The sequence below is a fragment of the Brassica oleracea genome, chromosome C7 (genome assembly GCF_000695525.1).
Source record: "Brassica oleracea var. oleracea cultivar TO1000 chromosome C7, BOL, whole genome shotgun sequence".
NCBI lineage: Eukaryota > Viridiplantae > Streptophyta > Magnoliopsida > Brassicales > Brassicaceae > Brassica > Brassica oleracea.
This window is the reverse complement of record NC_027754.1, coordinates 36,870,422-36,896,396: the sequence shown is the minus strand read 5'-3', so window position 1 is coordinate 36,896,396 and position 25,975 is coordinate 36,870,422. Positions and strand designations below refer to the sequence as shown.

Sequence of the window (25,975 nt, the reverse complement as noted above, 5' to 3'; positions counted from 1 at the left end):
TATATATGTTTCCAAAACACAAACAAAATAGTGGTTGGTCTTGCATGTAGTGGTAGAAATCAAACGTTTGTCGTCGTTCATATATAAATACAAAACTATCAGTTTGGTTTGCAAAGTTTTAACTGTGTAAATTGATTACAAAAAATATGTATATATGTATATTGTATCATCAGTGCAAAGGTTCGCATGTATTTCAAGTGGAATTTTTATATAAAATGGAACATGTTTTTTTTTAAAGGAACATGTTTCTATTCAGAAAAGCTATTTGGTCAAATATGAGTTTTTTTTACAGCGATCAAATATATGAGTTTTAAATAATTAGTTAAACATGCCTTTGGTCTTTGATTGTCCAAGTTATTCTTGTTTTCTCCTACGATTTTTAGTGTCTTGCCTTTTTTTTTGTTAGTGTGATTTAATCTCTTAGTTTAAAAGCATCTCCATTAGGTGTTTAACTAGAAAGAAGAGAGAATAAAAAACGATGCTAAAAGAATCATATTAAAATAAATTCATGAAGACAGATTCTTAGTGATTAAATTTGTTTTAAATTAAAGTTACAGTATACAAATGAAATAAAATACTAATATGATACTCAAATGAATAATTAACTCCATCACTGGAAATGTTCTAGGTATCTTTGCGCGAGATTGATCATATTACTCGTAAAATTGTAGCTTGGCAAATAAAATAGGTGGGATAAATATACATTCAGATGATGATTATGCTATATAGATAAGTGATGCATGGAAGCATTTCCCAAAGAGAATCGAATAGATTCTCTCTCTTTTCTTTTGTGTTCGTCAGTCTTTTCTTTACCATTCCCCGAGACAATGTGGTGGGTTTACTAATTATTAAGTGTGATTCTTATATATTCTCCTTCTTCCCGTTTTCCTTTTTCTTCCACATATATTATATGGTACTTTATCACCCGCTATTTTACACAGTTTCAAGTTAGCTTTTACGTGGAGTTATGGATAAGGCCCTTGGTCTCGTATACAAAACAATCGTAAAAGTATGTTGTAGCTAAAATTAACTAGTTTAGTGATACGTAGACTTTAAAAATATATATTTGAAGCAATTTCACGATATTAAACATTAAATATGTGTGATTAAGTGAATATAAAATCATATTTTAGGCTTCATTTATATATTCAGAAAAGAGTTTATTCGTATATTACACATCTTTTTAAGATTATTATGAACATTTCCATAAGTTTGAGATATCTTTAGATTAATCAAAAATTGATATATCTAAATCCATGTGCTAATTTCCATATATAAGCACTTTTAAATTAGCTTACAAAAGACTTTTAAAGCGAATTAGTTGTCGGTAACATACTTAAGAAAAATAACTTCATCGTTATTTTAATTCAAGTACATAAAAACTATATAATATATTGCGAGTAAGTATTTTTGGGGCATATCTCAAATCTGAAAACGGTTTACGTATATACTTTGGGGATATTTAATTTATTAGATTTTACTTGTCTTTGTAACAGCAAATTCATTTGTATTGTAGCAAACCCAATTTAAAAACTAAAGAAACGACAAATAGTTTCCATATTTCTTAATATCCATATAATTTTATTTGAGAATTTATATTAAAAGTTATTAATCATTCATGGCATTCCACATGTACCTTGCTGTGGTTTTTTGTCTTATTATCTTACAACTGAGGCACCTTTACTTTAGCCAGACATATTTACCTTTCAATAACAAGATTCTTTATATTTGAAGGATGGAGAGTTAAATTTATCATACACAGATGAAAAGGTGAAATGACTGTAAATAAAAAGCAGCGATTGCAGTGTACCACAAGCGACAATATGTAAAATTTGTAACCTGCAGGTATAAATGAAAAGGAATTAACAAAGTATATGAAATTATGTTTTAGTAGACAAATTCAAAGGACACAAAGATGGTCAAGAATATTTAAACCTCGGAGACTATACCTTTACCATTCAACTATTCTTGTTTTCTTTAATCCAAGCTTTTGATGTTTTCCTTGGGTTTTATTTGAGAATCACGAACAAGATCTATCTATGCACGACAAAGTCGGTACTACAATGTTGGAAGAAACATTAAAACTTAAAAGACTAAAATTAAAGAAGGGAGAAGTAAATATTTCATTAATGTTTGATTTCCCTTCTTTAATTTTCGTGGTTAAGGGAACCGATACGTTCCTTGAAACTGTTGCCATGCAACTTTTGCTTTAGCTACCTCTGATTTTTCTTCTGACTGTATCCTTTTTGCTCCTGACACGCACGAGAACATATTATGCACCCATGTACCTAAGTTGAATTGGTGAATTTTCAAGGGAATAGGCTACAAATGAATTAGTGATTTACATGCAAACAAACATCTGTCCAACAATGTGAATATTGAATTTGGCAATATGTATTTAGCTTTTGTGAAGCAGAAGCATAACGAAAACGGCTGGTATTGGAAGCTTTAACCTTGCTGTTTTAATATATTTCCTTTGTTTAAACTAGTGGGGTCTAAAATGATAGAAAAATATAAAGCCCTCAATATGTATAGATTATTTTTGTTTCTTTTGGGAAAACGTAGTTTACGTTAAAGGAAATGCATTAAAGCTGAAACAAAAATAAGAAAGTAAAAACCAATTGAAACCCTAAATTTTTACTTCAAAAAATGTTCCCGGTTGTTGAAGGAAGAGCCTTGTGCTTTGTCGATATATATATATACGAGGGAGTCCAACATCACATTTGTATCCTCTAACAGATCTCATCTACTCACTTCTACTTTCTTTAATTGTTTATAACTAACATTCCCAGGTAATCATATCAAATACTATATAAAGTTACACTTGTATTTTATGCTTCTAATTTTCTGTAATTATATTTTCTCTATGGGGCCATAGAAGAAGATGAATAGGCCAGGAGACTGGAACTGCCGATTGTGTAGCCACCTCAACTTCCAGAGAAGGGATTCCTGTCAACGCTGCAGAGAGCCAAGGACGAGCGGCATTACCGACTTAGTGAGTAATTTCACAAGCCGTCCAATCAGTAGCTCTTTTGCTTTCAACACCGGGCCTGACGTGAGACCAGGTGATTGGTACTGCAACCTTGGAAATTGCGGGACGCACAATTTTGCAAGCAGGTCCAACTGTTTCACGTGTGGTGCCGCAAAAGATGAGTCGTCACGCTCGGCTGCTGCTGCAGCCACCGGGTTTATAGACATGAGTGATGGTCCGAGACGCGGCCTTTTTGGTTTTGGTAGCAGCAGTGCTGGTGGAGGCGGCATGGGCCGTTCTTCTTGGAAATCTGGAGATTGGATTTGCTCGAGGTATTTTTTTTGTTCAGTGTGCAAAGTGCATGAAAATATATATTTGGCACGTAATATCCTTAACTCATGCATGCGCGCGGGCTTGCGTAAGCTAAAATGACCGTTTTAGATATGTTAGTATATACATTCATGTTTAAAATTTATATATATATAAAAGTTGTAGATAGTGATTGGTTATGTAGAAACCGATTAGTGTTTGTATTATTGTATCTAGGCCAGGCTGCAATGAACACAACTTCGCAAGCAGGTCAGAGTGTTTCAGGTGCAACGCCCCAAAGGAACCGGCCACCAATTCACCCTACTAGTCCTAACTTTCTTCGTCATCTTCAAGAAAATGGTTTGTTACTAGACTTTCTTTAGTAAATTTCATTTCAACAATAAATTTAATTTCTAATCACAAGCCACACATCTTATGTCCTCAAAATTTATATGCTAGTGTCCTATATATATACCAACCCGAAAATATGCAAAATAAAAGATCGATGGTTTCGTGCCTTATATATATATATCCATATAGTAATTTACGTGCAAAAGGGTACGGTTGTTTTAATTTAATATAATCCTTGAGACCTAATGAGTGAAAAGGTATTTTGACATATCCTTTGTTTTTATTTGGATGCAGGTTACGTTAGAAGAGATAAAACTAGTGAAGAACCGAAGCAAGAAAACGGCCCTTTATGTCGTGATTTGTTTTTATTTTTAATGTTGATTTGTCTCGTTTCATATCTCGTAGGACTTTTGTCTGGTTATCTTTGAATGTAAGCAAATCAAGTAAAATTAGGAAGTGTTTTGTTCTTATATCGATCTCCTACTATGTACGTTTGCTTTAATGTATTCTTATTTTGATAAAGTGTTACCTTCTTAGTTCTTACTCCGCAATTATGATTTTCATCAAACTTTGAAGCTCTTGAGTTGTTTATCGTACGAAACACTAAGATTTTCAGTTTCTATGGCAGAAAATATCGAAATTGCATGCATATTTCATTATTCAATTAGTTTGTATTATACAAATTTTAGGAGGGATGAGGATCAGCCAAAGGTGTCCCAGACTTAATGGAGAGTTTCGGCGATGACGGGAGCGGCGTAGCAGCAGGCTTAGCATTAAGCATGTTAGTCTTGGTAAGAAGATCAGTAATATACTTCCGCTGCATAAGATGTAACCCTCGAGATGTTCTGATCGCTTCAATACCAAGAAAATAACCAAGATTACCCATGTCTTTAATGGAGAACCTCCGAGAAATAGCATGAGGATCTGTTGAACCAGAGTAGAGGAGCTTCCTGTAACAAGTATGTCATCAACATACACCAATAAATAAACATAATCACCGTTATGCTTAAGAATAAAGAGAGAAGCGTCTGCTAAAGAGTTTCTGAAGCCAATCGTTGTTAGGAATGTCTTGAGCTCCGAGTACCAAGCTCTGGGAGCTTGTTTGAGGCCGTAGAGAGCTTTGCGAAGACGACACACATGGGTTGGCTTGTTCGGATCATGGAACCCAGGAGGTTGAGACATGAAGACTTCCTCTTTCAGGTGACCTTGAAGAAAGGCCGTATTGACGTCAATTTGACGCACAGGCCAGTCGCAGTTCACTGCGAGTCCAAGAATGATACGAATAGTCGTAGACTTGATGACAGGACTGAATGTATCTGTGTAGTCAAGTCCAGGCTTTTGATGATACCCTTTAGCAACAATCCTTGCCTTGTACTTATCAATCGTACCATCAGGATGATACTTGATTGTAAATACCCAGCGGCAGCCAACAATATTCATTGTTGCAGTTGCAGTTTCCAGATCCCAAGTATGGTTCTCATTGGTGGAGTTAAATTCAGAACTCATAGCTGCACGCCAATGCGCGTGTTTCATAGCTTGCTGCCAGGTTGTTGGGATCCAGTGAGGATCACATTGGAGCTGAACAGAGTTGTTGTACTTGGTCGTTGGTTTGAGGATGTTGTTACGAGAGCGTGTGGTCATAGGATGACGCGGTAGAGCTGCAGCAGGCTGTGGCGGAGCAGAGACAGTGTCCGCGGGTGACGGGGAGGTCGGAGCAGTCATTGCCTGTGGTGCAACTGTAACCGGTGCCGAAGGGACAGGTGCAGTCGGCGGGGATGGTGTAACATCATTTGCGGAGGACTGAGATGATGTAGAAGTCGACGAGTGCGACTGCTGAGTCATAGGTGGAGTTTCTGAGCGCGAAGGTACAGTGTTCGCAGCCGGCGGAGAACAATGTATGAGTGGCGAAGTTGCAGGGATGAAGGTATGAGGTTGGAAGAGATTCAGTGGGTCGGTTGGAATAGGTTCAGGAGCTGGTTTTGGTTTAGTGAGAGAGTGATATGGGAATTGGGTTTCATTGAACCGCACATGTCGAGTGGTGTATATACGGTTGGTTGTAGGATCTAAGCAATAATAGGCACTTTGGGTTAGAGAATAGCCGATAAAGACACATGGTAGGGATCGATTTTCTAGCTTGTTTTGGGCATATGGTCTCAGCCAGGGATAAGCCAGACAGCCAAAAGTGCGAAGCTTAGCATAGTTTGGGACTTGGTTGAAAAGCTTTTGGTAAGGGGATTGGTCGGCTAGGATTTTGGTAGGCATACGGTTAATAAGAAAAACCGCAGTAGCAAAAGCACAGGGCCAGAGAGTAAGAGGCATCTGCGCTTTGGATAAGAGAGAGAGGTCGGTCTCGACGATATGTCTGTGTTTCCTTTCAGAAAGACCATTATGTTCAGGAGTATGGGGAGGTGTGGTTAGGTGAGAGATCCCTGAAGTGGCCAGGTAAGATCGGAGAGCAATATATTCGCCCCCATTGTCTGTGTAGAGAGTTTGAATTTTGGTTTGGAATCTGTTTTCAACAAGAGGCTTGAATAGGATGAATATATCTTTGACTTGGGATTTTGCAGTAAGAGGGTATAACCACGTATAACGTGTATAGTGGTCAACAAAGAGAAGATAATATTTGAAATTTTCTGAGGAAAGAACAGGGGATTGCCAAACATCTGAAAATATATATTGAAGAGGTTGAGAAGATTTGATTGAACTTGTTTGAAAGGGAAGCTTATGAATTTTATTGAGAAGACAATCATTGCAAGGAGAAACAGAAACAGAGTTTGAAAAGCATGGTAAAGAAAACTTAGAAACAATGGTACGAAGAAGAGATGGTGAAGGGTGTCCGAGGCGAAGATGCCATTGGGCTAGGGTGGCCTTTGTGTCTGGGTAAGTGGCGTGGGCAGTGGGTTTGGTTGACGCAGACATAGGCCACTCATACAATTCATTCTTCGTTCGGCCTTGAAGCAACTGGACCCCCGTGCTGAGATCCTTCACCTGAAAAGAAGCCGGAAAGAATTCCACAGAAACTTGATTAGCATTGCAAAGCCGGTAAACAGATATCAAGTTCTTATCAACAGCAGGTACACAAAGAATATCTTTAAGTTTGAGAGATTTTGATGGAGTAGGGACAGAAGCTGAACCAATATGTGTGATCTGTAACCCTGTGCCATCTGCAATTGCGACTTCATCTCCGCCATGATATGGTTGATGCAGCGACAAGTTGTTCAAGTCAGATGTGAGGTGATGAGTAGCCCCACTGTCAAGCAACCAAGGAGCTGTGTTGTAGGGGAAAGAGCTGGCAACGTTTGCTCTAGGCTGATAGTGCTGCAAGTTAGAGCTGCCTCCTTGTGATAACGCCAGCGCTTGTGTCTGCAGTTGCGAGCACCTCCGTGCGCTATGGCCGAAAACACCACATATCTGGCACTTTCCTTGGTAGCCCCGTGGAGTGTTTGTGTTGGAGGTGGGTTGAAAATGTTGCTGCTGCCAAGTTTGATGTCCACCACCACGGTATCCACCACGCTTGTAGTTCTGATGTCGAGAAGTGTTGTTGTTGTTGTTGCCAGTGCCCCTCGGGTTTGTGTAGTGAGCGGAGACAGGTGTAGGAAGCAGAGGAGCCTGTTTTGACTTGAGCTTAGTCTCGAAATTAATGAGTTTCTCGTGGAGCTCCGGGATGGAGGGTGCAGAATCACGGCCTTCGACCTGATCAACCAAGGTCTTGTAATCATCAGGAAGACCCCCGAGAATTGCTTCAATCTGGTCTTCAAGATCCTCTGCTTTCCCTAAGAGAGCAAGTTGATCAAAGATGGCTGTTAGTCCTTGGACATACTCACTGATCGATTTGTCACCCTTCGTAGCAGCTTTGAGTTGTTGCTGGAGTTGTTTGTAATGACCTCGGCTAGGCTTAGCATATGTGTCCGATAGAGTACGCCAGATCTCAGCCGCCGTATTTGTGGAGGAGAGGATCGGCTGCAGCGTTGTGGTTATAGCACCAAGGAGAGCACTATAAATCAAGCGATCTTGTCGCTTCCATAGGTTGTAGGCCGGATTCGTCGAAACGCCGGCGTCTGTTGTGATCGTGGAGGAGGGGATGGCGATCGAACCATCAATATGACCAGAGAGATCATATCCATCGAGAAGAGCGTGGATCTGGCGACTCCACATCAGGAAATTCGAGGATGTGAGCTTTGTTACATTGGACATGTTAACATTGACGATGGTGTTTGAGTTGGTGGTGATGGTGATGGTTTCAGATGAGTGTGATGTAGCCGACATGATGAAGTTTGGAGAAGAAGGGGAGGGAAGAAAATTTGAAGGGAAGAAGACGTAAAAAAAAAAAAAAGTTTAGGTCAGATCAGGGCTCTGATACCATAAAGAATTGGAGGCTCAATACAGTTTATAGGAGAAGTATATATACATACGTACAAAGTAGGGTAAAACGTATTCTACTGTATTTACAATATAGTCCTTATACTCTTTACTAACAATTTGGATGCAGGTTACGTTAGAAGAGATAAAACTAGTGAAGAACCGAAGCAAGAAAACGGCCCTTTATGTCGTGATTTGTTTTTATTTTTAATGTTGATTTGTCTCGTTTCATATCTCGTAGGACTTTTGTCTGGTTATCTTTGAATGTAAGCAAATCAAGTAAAATTAGGAAGTGTTTTGTTCTTATATCGATCTCCTACTATGTACGTTTGCTTTAATGTATTCTTATTTTGATAAAGTGTTTACCTTCTTAGTTCTTACTCCGCAATTATGATTTTCATCAAACTTTGAAGCTCTTGAGTTGTTTATCGTACGAAACACTAAGATTTTCAGTTTCTATGGCAGAAAATCGAAATTGCATGCATATTTCATTATTCAATTAGTTTGTATTATACAAATTTTAGGAGGGATGTAGATTTTTCTTTACGCTAAACCAAACAACAATTCCAGTACGTGTTTGAAATGGATAGATGCATGGACCACAGCACAACCTTTTGTTCAATCCAAGGCCTCAAAAAGGGAGTGAATAATTATGAAATTTGAATTTCTCAAAGGTGGACAGACATGAATTGAGCATATATATTATGAACGAGCATTCCTATTATGAGGTGGCTTGATCAGGATGGGTTGACCACCAAATAGAAAATAAAATTCTTTGAGTTCTCTTCTTTAGTTTAATGGGAAGCTGGCCAAGTAATTATGTTGTCACTAGTAATTTGAATGGCAAGCTGACCAAGTAATTATTCTGTTACTAGCATTCCTATAATACTAGTGGTTAAAAAAACGTACATATCGCTTCTTTGACGTTTTGATTAATTTCCAACTTCTAATTAAAATAATTTTGATAAACATTTCGTTGGAGTTATAACGTCTAAAAAGGTTTAACTATTGTATATTAAGGTTTTTTCCTTACAATGAATTTGGTTATAAAAAGGATGTTTTGATTCATAAATGTTTTATATACTGTTCCTTACGGGAAGATTTGCTTGTTAAGAACGATATTACAAGCTTACGCACGTGTCCATACACACGTTGCATTTTGCATAGGATTCCTCATTCATTGACCTCATAGAGGTGTACTTAAGATTATCATCAAACGAGTCAAAAAAGAAGACAACCCGTCTTTAATGTCTGCTACTAGTATAATCCAGTGCTTGGCTTTTATTTTTCCGTTAAAGGTTGCACTAATTGGCTTTTACAAAAGAATCTTTCGTTTTTTTCTCCACTTTAAGTTTAATTCATCATTTTATTCTTCTTTGGTATTAGTGAAGTGAAAGTACGTCTTAGGTATTATCATTCTCACTTTGAATTCCAAAACCATCAATTATATTCGATTTACATACATTGCTTTAATGCCACGCACTGAGATTTGAACCCTTTGATTTGCAGTAAATAAATACATTTTCAAAGACAAGCTCAATCAAGTTCATAACCTATCAGGTTGGGAATTTGGGTCTCGGTTTGGTTTATCAATTCTTCAGTTTATATTCATAAATCGAATTTGGATATTCTTTTATTTTTAATCTAATTTGGTTTTTCCTATGTTTGGTTCAGATCATGTTTTAATTTAACTTATATACGAAAGAACAAAAAAAATATATATATATTTTTAAGATATTAGAGTTATCCTTTAAAAATAATCTTTGAGTTATCCTTATTTTTGGGCAACAGATATTTGAGTTATCCAAAAGCTATGATATAAACTTATTCAAACTATTCTACAATAATCTGCATTATCAGAATATCCAGTATAAAAGCGTTTCAATCTCTCTGAAAGTACTCAAATGTATTAGATTACCCAAAACTAATTAATGAATTTAGTTTATTTCATAGTTTTTACGATACTAGGTTGAGTTTCTGTTTGGACCGAGTACTATCTGATTTTCGAAATGTTTAGTGTCATGCTCCTTTCAGATATTTTTCTAGAAACAAATCGGATCGGGAATTCGGGATCAGATTTTTTTTTTTTTTTTTTTTGGTAACTGGATCAGATTTTTTTTTGATAGAGGTTGAGTCAGATTCCTGGTTAAAAGTATTTTTCCCCCAGCCCTAACCTAATTACTAATATGCAGTGCTGTTAGTATCACTATATGAACTTATATAGGAAAACAAATTGTAGACGAGAAGAAAAAAACTAATAAAGCTGTTCTGAATAGTATTGCATATATAACTCCTAAATAATTGATCTATGAAGTTAAACACAGTTTTCTTATACTAGCATAGTCATGTTGATACAGCTTAACTAAACACATAAGTTCACAATTACCTAAAGATCAATAAGAAATCATTAAATTATAAATTATTGTCAACTGGAGTCACTGCTTGAGTGTTGGCGGAGAATAATAGATGGCGCATCTAATACGTGGGACTCTTTTATATATACCTTTAGTCATAGTTCCACAATCCATGTTAACTAAAACATGATTACCGACTAAATAAGTAATATAAACTACGCAATCAGTGTTTCTTAGTGATATATGAGCGAGAGAAGCCCTCGATGACAATTCTAATAAGTAAAGTGTACATCACTTGTTAAAAAATAAAAATTCAACTGTTAAAGTCAAATTTTTGTAACAAAAAGCAATAGCAAAGCTAACTTTTTATCCATTTTAGAAAGCACCCTCACAAAACAATTTTAAACAACTTATTATTACAAAACACTAAAAACAATACTAAGTTCGTAAATTTGGGGAAAATTTCAGTAACTTTTTCCAAAAGTAATAAAAAATTTCTTTACCCCACATAAAAGAAAGCAAGCATGTTCATCTTTCTAAGCTCTTATATCTTTTGCTTTTGTCACATTCTTCCTAATGATTTACGTCTTTATGCAAAGTATGCAATTGTCATGGCCAGGAGTATGTACAATTCTACCTAAAAATCGAATTATCCGCAGGAGTTAAGAGGTTCATTTAACATTTTTAGATCTAATTAATTAGTCCGACTCAAGAATCTTATAATTTTTATATGAAAGGTAATAAACATGATCAAATACTATACCTTCTTTTATAATATGAAAATCTATTATTTTAAAACAACATACTGAAAATCCGTAGGAATGACACAAAAATATGTAGAAGAAGATTCGAACTTCTAATGCATAAATCACTATTAAAGGGTAAAATGCTAAAGAGACAACGTAATGATTCGCAACAAAAACATTACATTTTATTATCATGTTACGTAAGAAAAGAATCATGGTTTTTGTGAATATGTGTAGAAATATATTTTTACGAAGAAACATGTATATGAAACCACATTACGGGATTTCGATGAACAATAATTAACATATAAAGACTGGAGCTTGCGGTCAAGTGGCAGTGGTAAGGGGAAGGATCTAAGATGTCACCAAATTTTAAGTTCGATCCATTTGTCATGCGAAATTAAGTCATATTTTTCTGGTCACATTCCACGGATATAGACTATTGCATTTCAGTTCATTTGAATACCCGAGAGAAGATTTTCGGTCCATTGAATATCCGGAAGAAGGTAAATCCGTGGGATGTACCTCACACCCGAATGTTAGGTCTGTGTTTTTAATAGATGCATCTTTAATTTTTTTTCTTGAAAAAAAAATAATTAACACATAAAAAGGAGAAATTTCCTATGATATACCTAAAAAAGTTTTTATCACAAATATAAACCTCAAATATCAAAATGACCAAAATGTTTTATTAAGGGGTGTATTTGGGTTTATGATTTATAATTTAGGGTTTAGAGTTTATGATTTACGGTTTAGAGTTAAGGGGTGGAGTTTTGAGGGTATGATTTTAAATTTTAAAAACTAAAAAAATATTAAAATTTTCAAAATAAAAAAATCTATTTTGGTTATTTTGGTTTTTGAACTCTATTTTATGACATAAAAAAAAAAGTCTTTGAGAGAATTGCCCTGTTTTATAGCCAAATGAGATTTTGTCTGTACTTCATTTTTACGTGATCGATTCGATGATTAAGGCTCTTAGGCCTTTTTAAAATTCTTATTTCTTCAGGCCCATTTACGATCCAAACATAACCAGCACTTCCATCTCTCATCTCCTCTCTCATAGCTTCACTCGTCATCAGAAGCTTCCCTTCTCTTCTTACAAATCGCATTTCACTCCTTTTCACGATACAGATGCTCCCGCATACCAAATTTGATTTCTTTGGCAGAGAATCATACACGTAGATGAATTAAAGACCCTATGTTTCTTCGGGTCAAGAGTTGCATTCAAACTGTTCGTTGAAATTCCCAATAGAGAAGTCGCTTCCAAATGTTGGGTAATGTACATCACATAACAAGGCATCTAAACTCTCTACTCTGTTTCAGGGCAAGCCCAGGTCGCTTCTCCCGTTCAGTCAATGCCCTGTTTCATTCTTCTGTTGGTTCCCAAGAAGAAGCACTGCCTTGCGAATGGTACAGAAACAAACTCTCGGTTCTGACAAAACTAACACGTGCGTTGCAAGACGTTGATTTAGTCGATGGGAAGCTCGAGGACATCAATGGCGTAATCGTCTATGATGACGCTATCAAACAAAAGATGCAAGCTTTCAAGTCTTTAGCTAGAATCTTCGTTGGGTCTCCTTCACTTCAGCAGAAGCTCAAGCAACAGGGACGAGGGCGCTTAGCTTTCGGTACTGCAAGCGAAAGAGAGCCGTTTCTGGTGAATTCACTGACCAAAGTTTGCAACTTTCTTGACATCTCTTCGCAGCAGAGGAAGATGGTGAGGTGCACAGTGTGTTCGCAGGTGACTCAGTATCGTATCTGGAGAGGTGCTCTCGAAGATATACTGAATAATCTCAAGGAAGAAGTTGATTGGTTACTCGAACATAGCGAGGAGAAGAAGACACAAGGCGCGAAGTTGGGCCAGCAAGTGATTTTGTCTTGCCTCAAGTTCTTATCCGAGTCATCGGTTTCTTATGAAGTCGAGAGCTCGACTTCTTGGATGCGGCCTGTGCCAGCTCGTTACGCAAAGGCGAGCGCCTCTGCGAAGTGGGAAGATGTTCTCGACATGGTGAATGATCTGAGAAGGTACCTCCTCGAGCATGACTTTTACCATCTGGAGAAGCTTTTGTCGATGAAAGAAGGGCTTCTACAGATCAAAGACGTGTTTCTGGACAACACTATTGGATTCAGAGAGGTTAGACACCAAGAGCACCTCGTGCATAGAAAGCTTTCGAAGATGCTGGGAAGTCCTTCGCCTTGTTTGTTCACTCTCCTCGTGTATTTTCTCTACGGCAGTGTGCGTGACATCGAGGTTGATCTCTGCGGAGGGTTCTACAAGGAGGAGAAGGGGGAGTTCTTTTGCTTGAGCATGGGGAGGATCTTGACCTCAGCGGATGAGAAAATGGTTCGGAGAGGGGTTAAGCAGTTAGATAGAGCTTTAGGTCTGTTTGAGTTTGTGTGGGAGACAGCAGGAATGAAAGAGACTCTTAACCTGCAAGGACATTTATGGTGCCTTGGAGCTGAAGAAAAGACCATCACTTATCGTGGGAAAACATTCTATCTACATGACCTTAGTCTATGAAGTTTTGTGCTTTTGAGATGAACAATGTAAACTTAAATTAAATACAAAGAGTTTGATATATATATGTTTCATTGCTTCCAAGCTGTTTAAAGGAAGCAATAGATTTAGCATAAACCCCACACAGCTAACTATATAATATTACAAAGGACAGCAACTACTCCATCATCTTCTTCTGATGTTTTGCTGCTGAGAATTTAGCAGGCAATGGAGGTTGCTAAAGGAGTTACTAGAACAGCTGTCTTTCCAGTTATAGGCATCACACTTGCTGCCTTCTCTAACCTTTCCCAAGTTTCTTTCCTTTTCTCCGCTTCAGAACTTTGCTTTGCCTCGTCCTCTTGAAAGCGTGCGTGGCAAGACATGAAGAGAGCCTCGTCCATTTCGCAGAACATTTTCCTCACATTTAGGGTCAGGTTCAGCACCGACTGGTTCCAGTGGCTCTCAGCGTTCTTCTCCAAGGCAGTGAACATGATCGGTAAGATGGCTTGCCTGTTGTGCGCAATCAAATCCACAATCTGATCGTTGTTCCACAAGAACAACGCTCTTTCAGAGACCTGAATCACATGAAATGGTTCAACTTTAGAACCTTATATTGTCTTTCAAGACTTGAGAGAGAATAAGAAAACCTAACCTGAAAGTGGCAACTGTTGACACAACAAGCAATCCTGCAGAACAACGGAACCATCACTTTTTCAAACTCCACCACGCTCATCGCCTCAACAATCTCCTCAACCTCCCCAAGAAACATCACTTCCTTCTGGCTGTTAGTGATAGGCCAGAACTTCAACAAACCTTTGATCACAACACTCCCCAGCTTCGGCTCCTTATCTATAAACTGAGTGACGCAGAAAGACAGCTGCTGGAAGTAGTTCCCAAGAGACTTAGGCTTGTGGAGTGGAATCAACACTCTCCACAAGAAGATCTTGTGCTCCTCTTTCAAAGGCAGCGCGAATCCGCTCACTATACTCCCCAGAAACTCAAGAAGCTCGGCGATTCCGCTATGCTTCTCCGTCTCAAACACAAACCGGTGGAAGATATTGCTCATCGCCCTCCGGATAAACGGCCTGTGAACCATGAATTTACCGTAGACACGATGCAGGATCGTCTTCAAACACTCTCGCTCTCTAGGATCCTCTGAATCAAACAAGTCAAGCAGCCTCACAATGAAGGCATTGTCAAGATACTTCTTTGCAATCTTGGCATCTAGACAAGGAGAGGTGATGAACTTAAGCAAGAGATCGTAGACGATCTGCAGATGAGGCCAGGCAGGGTCGAACACAGGCTCATCATCATCGTTATTCTCACCGCCACTAGACCGGTAACTGGGAGGGAAGACCCTAAAGAGATTCACAGCGCACATTCTACACATTGCGAGAATAGCCGGCTCGGTGAACCTAACGGAACCAGAAGCTACGAAGTCAAGAAGCTCCAGCAGAGTCTGCCTCTTCACAAGCTTCTCGATGGAGTTTTTGTTCGGGTCGGAGAAATCAAACGTGACGCAGCAGAGGCTGACTTTGCTGACGAAGAGGTTCAGTTTCTCGGAGTTTGGTACGTCTTTGAAGGGAAGCAAAGGCTCTATTCCAGAAACCACGCTCGCTGGGAAGACGGCAGAGGACATACGCTTCCCTGAGTTGGACCGAACGGGCGGCGCGGAGACCACACCGTTGGCTCCGGGTAACTGAACCGGATCCGAGCTGGAAGGAGAGAGCTCTTCTGATGAGTCGGGTTTTGAAGGCTTACTCTTCCTCAGGAATATCTTGTACATTCTTTCCCCCCCCCCCAAACACACACACAAGAAAGCAGTGATGAGAGAATTGATTAAGAGGTGAGGAAAGCTCAAATCCACATAAGAGCCCTAAAGAGAGAGAGAGAGAGAGAGATCTCCGTGGAATGTGGGTTTAGATCCGAAACGAAAGAAAGGTTGCCACTTTTTGTAATCCCCAATTTTACATGGAAACCCTAATCATTACCTGCTTTCTCATCAAATCTCAATCTCATGATTCCTGTATTCACCACGGACATTATTTAGAGAGAGAGATTGTATAAGAGGAAATTTTCTGAATTTAGAGAGAAAATTGAAGAAGAAAGTTTGGATCGAGGAGAAACTTATTATGATGATACCTTTCTCAAATTGCAGGAAAAATAATTAATTGCAAAACTTTAATTTTATGACAGGATTTTATTCTTATCGGAAAAAAAAAACAGCAGTTTTGTCCAATAACGACATGTCTCATGCAGTTGATTAAAAAAAGAAAAAGTAAAAGTAAAAAAAAAAAACGACATGTCTCATGCAATTATAGCGTCCGTTTGATAAGACGCTCACCGTTGGATTTCTCTAAGAAGGAATCCTAAGTAGCTAAGGCCCATATATGTTTTGGGCCTAATTTTGGGCCTTGTATGTATATTACATCCCACATGACATGTGTCCTCTGTCTCTAGAAGACACGAACTCTCGTCTTTTTTTCCTCTTCTCCTTCGTTTTGTCACCGAAACAGCTGAAACTCTATCCAGAAGAATCCTTAGGGTTTGATTCTCACTCTGCGTCTATCTGCTCCGATTGATTCGTGGTGGAACTGTATATCTATCCTGTTATAAGGTATGGTCGTCATGTTTAGTATTCTCGAGATCTAGTTCGGTTTAGATTTTTTCTTAGGTTGAAATTTTTTGGTTTGACAATTGATATATGTGTTCTTAGGATTGGATCGGATTTACTGGGAAAGTATAAACTTTGGAAATGTCTGAGTCTTTATATTACTTTTGCTTGTCAATACAGCTGTTGAAGTGAATGTTGTAGTAAGCAGCTGTGGTGGTTTATCATGTCTGGTGATATGGGAGCTGAGCAAATCTCTACCAACATGGAGGAGAGTCTGAAAGCGGATCCAGATACTTTTAAAGATCCGAACTTGGTTGAGATAGGATCCAACGATCTTCCTGTTCAGGATATGACAGTTTCAGACATTAAAGAAGAGGAGCCTGTCGGCTTAACGTGTGGCAACGTGGACTTGCCGAAAGTGGAAACATCCGTCTCTTGTCCAGAGGACATCTCTTCTCAACCTTCTGTTCTGGCTGATTCTCAGTCGAAAGTGGAATCATCTGTCTCTGGTCCTTCGTCATTCACATCTGAGCCAGAGGGTATCTCTTCTCAGCCTTGTGTTCTTGCTGATTCTCAGTCGAAAGTGGAAACGTCTGTCTCTGCTCCTATGTCATTCACGTTTGAGCCAGAGAGCATCACTTCACAACCCTCTGATTTGGCTGATTCTCAGTTGAAAGTGGAAACATCTGTCTCTGGTCCTGTGTCATTCACGTTTGAGCCAGAGGGCGTCTCTGTTCAACCCTCAATTCTTGCTGATTCTCAGTCGAACGTAGAAGCATCTGTCTCTGATCCTATGTCATCCACGTTTGAGCCAGAGGGCGTCTCTGTTCAATCCTCAGTTCTTGCTGATTCTCAATCTTTGCAGACTCGTTTGCAACCTCTCGTTCCGCGTGGATATTCGATAGATAGATCATTAGCTGCCTGTCGTAGTCCAAGGTCATTTCAGCTGACGGGGAAGCGAAAGTTACCACCAGAGTCTGCATCCGAGAAACCAAACAAGCGAGTAGAATCAGTGCATCACAGACCATGGCTAGAACAATTTTACTCAGAGCCGGCTCATATGCCATCATCCACTACTCTGTCCCCCAAGACAGAACATCCACCAGTGCTTGCCAAGAAAGTGAAGCAAACGGAACCCGCTTCCCAGAGGAAGCAAGTGATGAACAAGAAGCAACCAGGCCCATCACAAGGGTCAACAAACGAAGGAAACGAGTCTTTGAGATCGAAAATGAAGGAGTCATTAGCAGCCGCCTTGGCTTTGGTTCATGAGCACGAGGGATCTCCCAAAGAGAAAAAGAATACAGAAACTGATGAAGCAAGTGCTCCAGTAGCTGAAAGTAATGAACCTGCCTCAGCCTGTGATGGCAACGGAAGAATATTGCCGCAACAGAGTTCCAATGACACAGAGATGAACTATGTTAACCAATCAGATGTACAGAAAACTCAATATGATGATGTTTTCCCCTGTGACGATGGTCCTTTCAGCGGTAGTTATTTCTCCAGCGATGAGCTTCTACAGGGTAACGGCCTCTCATGGGTTTTGGAACCTGTTTCAGATCTTGAGGAGAGGAGAAAGGAGAACGAGGATCCAAACCTCTTGGCATCTAAAATAGAGTTGGAACTGTATAAGCTCTTTGGAGGCGTTAACAAGAAGTACAAAGAGAAGGGAAGGTCACTCTTATTCAATTTGAAAGATAAAAACAACCCTGAGCTAAGAGAAAGCGTCATGTCCGGGAAGATCTCTCCGGAGAGATTATGTTCCATGACGGCTGAGGAGCTTGCTTCTAAGGAGCTTTCTCAGTGGAGACAAGCGAAAGCGGAAGAGATGGCTGAGATGGTTGTCCTGAGGGATGCAGATATTGATGTGAGTCGTCTTGTGAGGAAAACGCATAAAGGTGAGTTCCAGGTGGAGGTTGATCCTGTTGAGAGTGAGATGGTGGATGTCTCTGCTGGGATCACCTCACGTAGTAGACCTCGAGCCAAAGCCAAGTCCAGTTTAAATAAAAATGACTCGCAGAAGGCAAGTTCTGACAAGGGAGACATGACGGAGGAGACTGATCCAATGCAAGGTTTGTCGATGGATGATGAGATGAAGGATGTGGGTTTCCTTGCTCCAATTGTATCGCTTGACGAGTTCATGGAGTCTCTGAACACAGAACCTCCTTTTGGAAGCCCACAACATGGGAATGCTGTAAAGGAGGAAGTGGCTGCATCTGAGAAGAGTGACTCTGGAGCTGTGTCAAATTTAAAGTGTCCTTCGAGATCTCCAAAGGAAGCTTGTGAGAGTGTTTCTCCTAAAACAGAACTCCAAAAGGCTATTGTAACTTCCCCAAAACCGGATGTGGGTGTCAAACTCGGTGTTGATGTCTCTAAGCCAGAAGAAGAAGCACCTTTGGTTGCAAGCTCTAAAGAAGAACATATATGGGAGGGTATACTGCAGCCTAGTGCCTCTTCAGTTGTCTCAGTCACCGGAATTTTCAAGAGGCAAGTCTCCTAGTTTACCTTAGCTTTATCTCTTGTTAGCATTTCTGAAAATTTGCACATGATTGTATTGGGATTTGTAGTACAGTAACATGAATGAATCTAAGTGTAGCCTTGAGAATAGGTCATATAATATGTTATAGGTTTTATTGGACATTGTGTGTCTGATTGGATTTGGTGGGTGCAGTGGTGAGAAAGCAAAGACAAGCGAGTGGCCAACGATGGTGGAGGTAAAGGGTAGAGTGAGACTGAGCGCGTTTGGGAAGTTTGTACAAGAGCTTCCATTGTCTAGAAGCCGTGTCTTAATGGTACTCAAAGTTTACTACTTGCATTATCATTGTAGCATTAGATTCAGTCCCTCTTGTTTGTTACTTCTACTACTACTATTACGAGAGGATTCATTCAAAGACCCACATAATCTCTATCTCAATATTGCAAGTCATTATTCTTAATGCAGACACAATAATAGGATAGCCTTCCAGAAAGCAAAAGCTCACGGTTGGTCTACATGTGTGAGACAAGACAACGAGCCCTTTATTGACCACAGAGAGAATCAACTGTGGATTGATGAATCTGAAAGTTTTGTATTAAACAGATTCACGAAATTTTGGATGTTAAATCACTTGTAGTTGTATTGTTCGGTGGCATTAACAACTTAGGATATAGAATCTTACCAATAATCTTTTCCAGAAAATGACGAGACCACAAAACATGGTCCATAAAGTACATGTAGATCATGACCCAAAATAGAAACTCTTCAAGGAAAAAATTGTTGTTACATGCATTTTTGGAACCAGTGTTATACAATTGAATCCTGAACCGGTTCCATTTGTTTGGATTTTGCAGGTAATAAACGTGGTTTGTAAGGATGGCATCTCTCAGAGCCAGCGTGACAGCCTTTTTGAGGTAATAATAATTCTTATTACTATTATTTTCTAAAATTATATATCTAATTCTGGTCAAGACATTTATTATTGTCTGCTTATAAAGTCTTTACCCTTTCTATTCTTTATGTGTCAGGTTGCTAAGTCGTACGTTGCTGACCAAAGAGTTGGTTACGCTGAGCCTACTTCAGGCGTGGAGCTTTACCTCTGCCCTTCACGTGGAGAAACTCTAGACTTACTGAGCAAAGTCATCTCCAAGGACCACCTCGATGAGGCCAAGTGTTCAGACGACATCGGCTTGATCGGCCTTGTTGTCTGGAGGCGTGCAGTCTCGTCTCCCGCTTCACGTCATAAGCCAGGATTCAAACGTCAGCACTCTTCTTTAAAGAATCATCAGCCTCCTGTTGTTGCTGCTAGCACCAAGAGCTCAGTGTTGGCTCCAGTAAACAAAAAGTCTAGTACTAGTCTGAATGTAAAGAATCATCATCAGCCTCCTGTTGTTGCTGTTAGTATGGGGAATCATGGTTGTGAAGATGATGATGATGATGAAGATTTGCCACCTGGATTTGGTCCAGCTGCTGTGAAAGACGACGATGATGACTTACCAGAGTTTAACTTCAAACCCTCCACTGCACCACCGGTTACTTCTTCTCCCCGGCAAGCAGTGGTGCCTCAGTCTCGGTCTTTGAATCAAGTAAGGGAGCTCATACTCAAGTACGGAAACTCAGCAGGTAAACAACCATGGAATGGTCAGGATGATGACGATGACGATATTCCTGAATGGCAACCTCAAGTCTCAGGCCACCAGATTCAACCTCCACCACCTCCTCCACCTCCTGGTCCTCCATTTCATAGCAGAGCCATGGCCAGACCACAAGGACAACATGGTGCTGGACCATCAGATGGATGGAGACCCAATCAAAACGCACCTAGGCAACAACAACAGTACAGTGCACGTAGGAACAGAGGATTTTGATTTTGTGTGAATGTTTATGTTCCTCTCTGTAATATTAGTTTGTGTTTTTGTTTAGGTCATGTATTGACTTCACTCTCATCTTGTAATGTAGCTTTGTAACAGAATTACAATAATGGAGCCTTTTAATAATAAACTTTTGAAACAATCAAAGATTTGTACAGATTTTTAAAACCTCGAGGCTTGTTCAACCTGCTAAGACGCGCTTGAGTGCGAACTTCTGGTCCGTAGTCAATCTTGTCGGGAACTGAACATCGAATTTGATTTTTAGATCACCTTTGTTTCTTGGTTCTTTAGCTACAGGCATCCCTTCTCCAGTAACCACATGCTCATGGCCAGGACTGATGATGTCAGTGACACCAACGGGTACATTACGCCCATCTAGCGTGTTGATGCTCACAGTTGTTCCACCAATAGCTTCAGCAAGCGTCACTCTTTTACTTGTGATGAGATCATTCCCATCTCTCTTGAACAAATCGTGAGGCTTCTCGTCGATCACAAACACCAAATCAGCAGGTAACTGATTCACTGTCTCGTTTCCTTTGTCGGGAAACTTGATCTTGGTCCCTTTCTTCCATCCCGGTTTCACATCAATCGTCAGAACCTCTGTCTCTTGCCCTTGTCTCCTGTTCAGAGAAATAGCATTGATAAACTTGAAACTACGAGAAGGGATCTTGTAATTTTACCCGTTGGTGTCAATAAGGGATCTAGAGATCTTCATTTTCCTAGTTGATCCAGAGTAGAGCTCTTCAAGGGTACAAGGCAGTTTGCTCTCAACAGGTGGAGGTTTCTTAGGCACAGTGCCATCGCTGTACGTTCTTCCTCCAAACATTCCTCCTCCGTCGGATTGAAACCTCATGGATCTTCCAGCTGATCCGAAATCAAAGGGGCTGCTTCCAAAGAACTCAGCAAATATGTCTTCTGCATTTCTAGGGTTAAAACCGTTGGCTCTTCCGTTGTTTCCAGTGCTCCCTGGAGGGGGCATATCGGTTAGTCCTTCTTCTCCGTATTGATCATATATAGCTCGCTTCTGGGGATCGCTCAGAACCTGAAAATAAAATAAAGGAATGAAAACTTAGGATGTTTTGGTTAATCCCTCAGAAAATCAGAATGAGGAAAGACATTTTACTTGTATCCCAAGAAACTCCCTATTAGCCAAAGGATTGGATCTCAGGAAATGTATAAAATGGGGGGGAGGGGGGGGGAGTACGCAAACTTACATCATAAGCCTCGGAGATCTGTTTGAATTTGGCTTCAGCTTCCAGTTTGGTGTTGGGGTTTTTGTCAGGATGCCACTTCATAGCCAATCTTCTGTAAGATTTCTTCAGATCATCCTCCGTTGCATTTCTGTTCACTTTCAATATGTTGTAATAATCCAAACCCATATTTTTGTATATTCTATTTAAACTTTGAATTTGATCTTCCTATATAGAACAAACCAACCAAGAAGAAACAATCAGATATCACCAGTAGATGATGAACAAATGTGTATAACAAGAACAAAGAAGTAGAATCCTCTGTAGAAAGAGGAAAAAACAAAAGATCACAGATGATCTTAATTGCTATAAATCATATATTATGAGCAGGTTTAAACACACGTGCAGAGAAATTCACGGAATCTATTTTCCTCCACTCTCTCACACCTTTATTTTTCAAGGAAGGACGTGTTTAGATGATTCCGATAATAGTACCCAGAGAGAGAGAGAGACCATAGGACCGCAAATGTAGCTAGCTGCACATACGTTTATTATATTACATACCCACAGGCAAATAGCTCAAATTTGTGTTTAGATTCCATCCTTTGAACTTAAACATACTATATAACATTGACAGTATAAACAAACGTTTCAGGTTACTCAAATGATTAATGGATATAATCGGTTACATTGATAAATATTAGAATACGAAACAAAAATGAATGTACCGAAGCCAACATACTATATCACTTCATAAGTCGTAATATTGAGCAGCAAAAGAGGAGAGTAAAGACTCATAAATGGGCAAAAGAGCAGAAAGGCTATTATTGATTCATAGCTTTTGTCCACCATAAGAACAATCCCAATTCTCAACACCCAAACTCGTAATATTCCAAAAAAAATAGCTATACATTTTTGTACTCTCTCTCCTCAGGAAACAAAGCAGGGGAGGATGAGGAAAACATAGAAAGAGATCTCTCCTAAGATAACCATCAAGCTTCATATGATATCATATCCATTGCAAGAAATTTATAATACTTCAGATTTAAGGACTCATCAAATCAGGAGGAAGACACAGGAGCTTTGAGGGTACCCGAGGATGTTGATGATGCACTTGCTTCATTACTCACATTCTTTTGTTCTGGAGCTGAGGAAGTCGAAGGCGCAGTGGTTTCAGGTACATCGCCAATGTCCAGTGTGTCTGGAAGGTATTCTTGCGCTTCAGTACTGTAAATCTGTAGGAATGGAACACCGAAAGGTTAAAACTCGCAAACTTGTGCTATTGCAGGGATGATGTAAGGTGAGTAGTGAATGAATTACCTCGAGCTGATTCAGCATTTCGATTGTTGCATCAAGATCACCATTGTTGGCCAAGTAGACATCACTGATAGACTCATGTGACAAATCGAAGAACGTGGCCGAAAGGTACTCAATCTCCATGTCCATCTCCAAATCCTCATCCCTCAACTGCTTGTCAGAGGAGTATGTTGTCTTTGGCATGTACATTTGAGAACTTTGGTCTCCATAACCATATGCTCCATAGGGTTGGTACTGCACGTGATGTGTGGAAGCAGCAGCAGGCTTTGCAGAAGCAGAAGCAGAAGCACCCTCTCTTTTGGAGAGTGGTACGTAAGCTGCTGCGTGGGGATTCAATGCTGATCCTCCTGGCTTCATCGCTAAGTGTTGTACTGAAACAAAGAAGAGAGCAAACTGATTACTCCAATCATACAGTAAACCAAAAATGATTCCAATCAGAAGAACAAATCCGAATCGGAATGATTTGTTTCGCTCCATACATTGATCCACAAAGAGATAATCGTAACAGATATAAAACGAATCTCTGATAATATGATAAAGCTTCGCTTGTTCTTCGTAACGTCTTAGGTCAAAATCAATCTAAAGGCATCGATACTACACATGGCTTCCCGGAAACGATTCTCGAGTCAAACGCGATGTTTTGCTGTTACATGAACATAGATCGCGAGACTAAATACACAGATATTGAAATTTTCTTCAGAAATTATATGATCTAGAGAAACTGATTCACGAATAAAACAGAAGCGAACACGAGCGTCATCGTTGCGATCACGTCAACGGCGAAGCAGAGACGAGAGAGAAAAGGAGCTTACCAGAAGAAGAAAACAATCGAAGGCGTTGAAGAAGATCGAGAGACGATCGAAACTCTCAATAATGGACTTATTATATCGTAAAGAAGAAGCGTTTACTTGAAGGTCCGCATCACGGTAGGGTCTGTTTGGAAACGTAATTATCTTATCCTTGACCCGGTTATTCCTCTAATATTCTTCATCTCTCTGATATTTTCTCCGGTATGGTGACGTGTCTATTAATAACTGGCTGACTCGTCGTATCTGTGTCTGAATAAAAAGGGAATAATATGGTAAACCATTATATACACTCTCTCGCCGGTTCACTTTAAACCAGTCTCTAATATACCAAGACATCGACGGAGTTGAACCATTTATCGAAATTAAGAAACTAAATTAATAATTAATGAAATGATATTTTATCAGATCATGCTATGATTATCTGTACCAATTTACATTACGACATCACTCGAAATTTAAGCTGTCAAATCAAATGAATTCATATTTTCTTACTTGTTTACGATTTTGCTGTTTTGGAATTTTCTTGAACACTATCCAAAGCACTTGTGTAACCGCTCTTCGTTTTTTCAATTTCATTGACATGTAGGAGTATTAAGTATCAAGGTCATAGATAAGATAACTATGTCAATTCTGATTAATTAATAATTATAACCTAAATTTACGTCAAGTCACAGACACACAACTATGTTAAGCTCAATCATCACATATAAAAATTACAATTTTCTTATTAAAATTAATCAAGTACCCAAGAGTCCTATATGAGTTCAAGTTTTTTTTTTTAACGCTTTGTAATCGATTTATAAAAAGCAGGGCAACAATCTTGAAAGAAACAGAGTATGGTGAAACCAACAGGGCCCCCAACTCCAGAAATTAAAAAACTACTAAAAACCAACATCATCTCCTTTGTTTGCATCCATCACCGTTGAGAGAATAATGAAATGCTTCAAATGAGCTGTAAACAAGACTCAAGATCCTTCTTAGTATTCATTGTCCGCTCGAACAGCATCTGCACGAATCATAGGCAATAACCAAGAAGGTCCATTTTTCCCCACATACGAAGCATACCGCTGATCCCTTGTCACACTACGAGCAATGGCCTCCGCGCATTGGTTTGCTCCGCTGTGTACATAAGCTATAGACCACAGTTGTAACCTAGACAGCTTCTCTCTTATCACGTCAATCAACCCATGAAACATAGGAAAATTATCAGGATTCAAAACTGCTTCTCCCGCCAAATATGATGAAGATTCAAACACCACATTCTTATGTCGCAGTGTCGATAGGCTCTCTGCGGCCCACAGAAAACTTAGCAACTCAGCCTCTAGCTGTGATGCCACCATTGAGTATGAGCGACGGCTGTGGATTAACGAAACACCCAAATGATTCCGTGTCAGCCAAGCGACCCCACAATTTCGGTTTGCATCTGTCCAAGACGAACCAACGTTACATTTTATGAAACTTGGACATGGTTTTCGCCAGCAAGCTAAAGCAGATTCACCCACATTCTCATCAATGTCTTCCTTGTCACCCACGTTAGCCGCATTCCAAGCTTCAAACTCCAACTGACTTTTTCTCCATATCTCTTCTGCCCCTACGTTCACTTGTTGAAAGACAAATTTGTTTCTAGATTTCCATATGTTCCAAAGAATCCATGGAAATACCAAGCGAGTTCTCTCCTCCAACCTACTTCGCTTACATGTCTCCAACAGGTGATGAAAGTTCAGGAAAACCGAGTTTGTAGAGAAGCCAGCTGCTGGCATAGGAAACTCTGATAGTCTCCAAACCTCCTTCGCTACCGGACAATGGAAGAGCACATGACAAATAGTCTCAGGCTGTGCATGACATAACTTACATGTCGTTTCCACCGGGATCCCTCGCGATCTCAGTCTTTCAGCTACGGCTAAGGCACCGGCTAATGCTCTCCACAGGAAGTGTCTGATCTTAGGCATCGTCTTCACTTTCCATAAATTAGACCAGAGCCGTTTCTCAATAGGAGGCAAGGAGGGTGCGGCTAGAGGATTTCCAACAATTTGTAGGAGGTGCAGAAGCTTGTATCCGCTTTGAGAATCATACAAACCACTCCTGCTGAAGCCCCAAACCATTGTATCATGACG

The 25,975-nt window shown here is 39.6% G+C and overlaps 6 protein-coding genes across 8 annotated transcripts; 3 read left to right on the top strand and 3 right to left on the bottom strand.

The window, feature by feature from the left end:
• The first annotated feature begins 2,664 nt into the window (after positions 1-2,664).
• On the top strand, positions 2,665-4,101 carry LOC106304246 (uncharacterized RNA-binding protein C17H9.04c-like). Of its 2 annotated transcripts, none has more exons than XM_013740653.1 (4): positions 2,665-2,792; positions 2,882-3,303; positions 3,518-3,640; positions 3,926-4,101. In XM_013740653.1, the coding sequence occupies exons 2-3, from the start codon at positions 2,885-2,887 to the stop codon at positions 3,606-3,608; spliced, it is 510 nt and encodes a 169-aa protein (XP_013596107.1). In that variant the 5' UTR covers positions 2,665-2,792; positions 2,882-2,884; the 3' UTR covers positions 3,609-3,640; positions 3,926-4,101. The 2 variants fall into 2 exon arrangements, with proteins under 2 accessions (XP_013596107.1, XP_013596106.1); XM_013740652.1 differs by having other exon boundaries at positions 2,675-2,792; positions 2,879-3,303.
• Positions 4,102-12,097: 7,996 nt separating this feature from the next.
• On the top strand, positions 12,098-13,704 carry LOC106306409. Its single transcript, XM_013743018.1, has one exon. It carries the CDS (start codon positions 12,358-12,360, stop codon positions 13,609-13,611), a length of 1,254 nt encoding a protein of 417 aa, XP_013598472.1. The 5' UTR covers positions 12,098-12,357; the 3' UTR covers positions 13,612-13,704.
• Positions 13,630-15,762, bottom strand: LOC106306408 (serine/threonine protein phosphatase 2A 57 kDa regulatory subunit B' iota isoform). The gene is made up of 2 exons (XM_013743017.1): positions 14,240-15,762; positions 13,630-14,162 (listed from the first exon to the last, which is right to left on the bottom strand). The coding sequence occupies exons 1-2, from the start codon at positions 15,371-15,373 to the stop codon at positions 13,806-13,808; spliced, it is 1,491 nt and encodes a 496-aa protein (XP_013598471.1). The 5' UTR covers positions 15,374-15,762; the 3' UTR covers positions 13,630-13,805.
• A 289-nt stretch (positions 15,763-16,051) lies between these two features.
• LOC106306071 lies at positions 16,052-20,684 on the top strand. 2 transcript variants are annotated; one of them, XM_013742536.1, is made up of 5 exons: positions 16,052-16,204; positions 16,382-18,685; positions 18,870-18,990; positions 19,529-19,588; positions 19,703-20,684. In XM_013742536.1, exons 2-5 carry the CDS (start codon positions 16,425-16,427, stop codon positions 20,540-20,542), a joined length of 3,282 nt encoding a protein of 1,093 aa, XP_013597990.1. In that variant the 5' UTR covers positions 16,052-16,204; positions 16,382-16,424; the 3' UTR covers positions 20,543-20,684. The 2 variants fall into 2 exon arrangements, with proteins under 2 accessions (XP_013597990.1, XP_013597991.1); XM_013742537.1 differs by lacking the exons at positions 19,529-19,588; positions 19,703-20,684 and adding an exon at positions 19,140-19,522.
• LOC106306072 (dnaJ homolog subfamily B member 1) lies at positions 20,621-22,086 on the bottom strand. Its single transcript, XM_013742538.1, has 3 exons — positions 21,760-22,086; positions 21,226-21,587; positions 20,621-21,165 (listed from the first exon to the last, which is right to left on the bottom strand). Exons 1-3 carry the CDS (start codon positions 21,922-21,924, stop codon positions 20,727-20,729), a joined length of 966 nt encoding a protein of 321 aa, XP_013597992.1. The 5' UTR covers positions 21,925-22,086; the 3' UTR covers positions 20,621-20,726.
• A 459-nt stretch (positions 22,087-22,545) lies between these two features.
• Positions 22,546-23,998, bottom strand: LOC106303563 (polyadenylate-binding protein-interacting protein 6). The gene is made up of 3 exons (XM_013739829.1): positions 23,865-23,998; positions 23,056-23,423; positions 22,546-22,970 (listed from the first exon to the last, which is right to left on the bottom strand). Exons 2-3 carry the CDS (start codon positions 23,407-23,409, stop codon positions 22,797-22,799), a joined length of 528 nt encoding a protein of 175 aa, XP_013595283.1. The 5' UTR covers positions 23,410-23,423; positions 23,865-23,998; the 3' UTR covers positions 22,546-22,796.
• Positions 23,999-25,975: the final 1,977 nt, after the last annotated feature.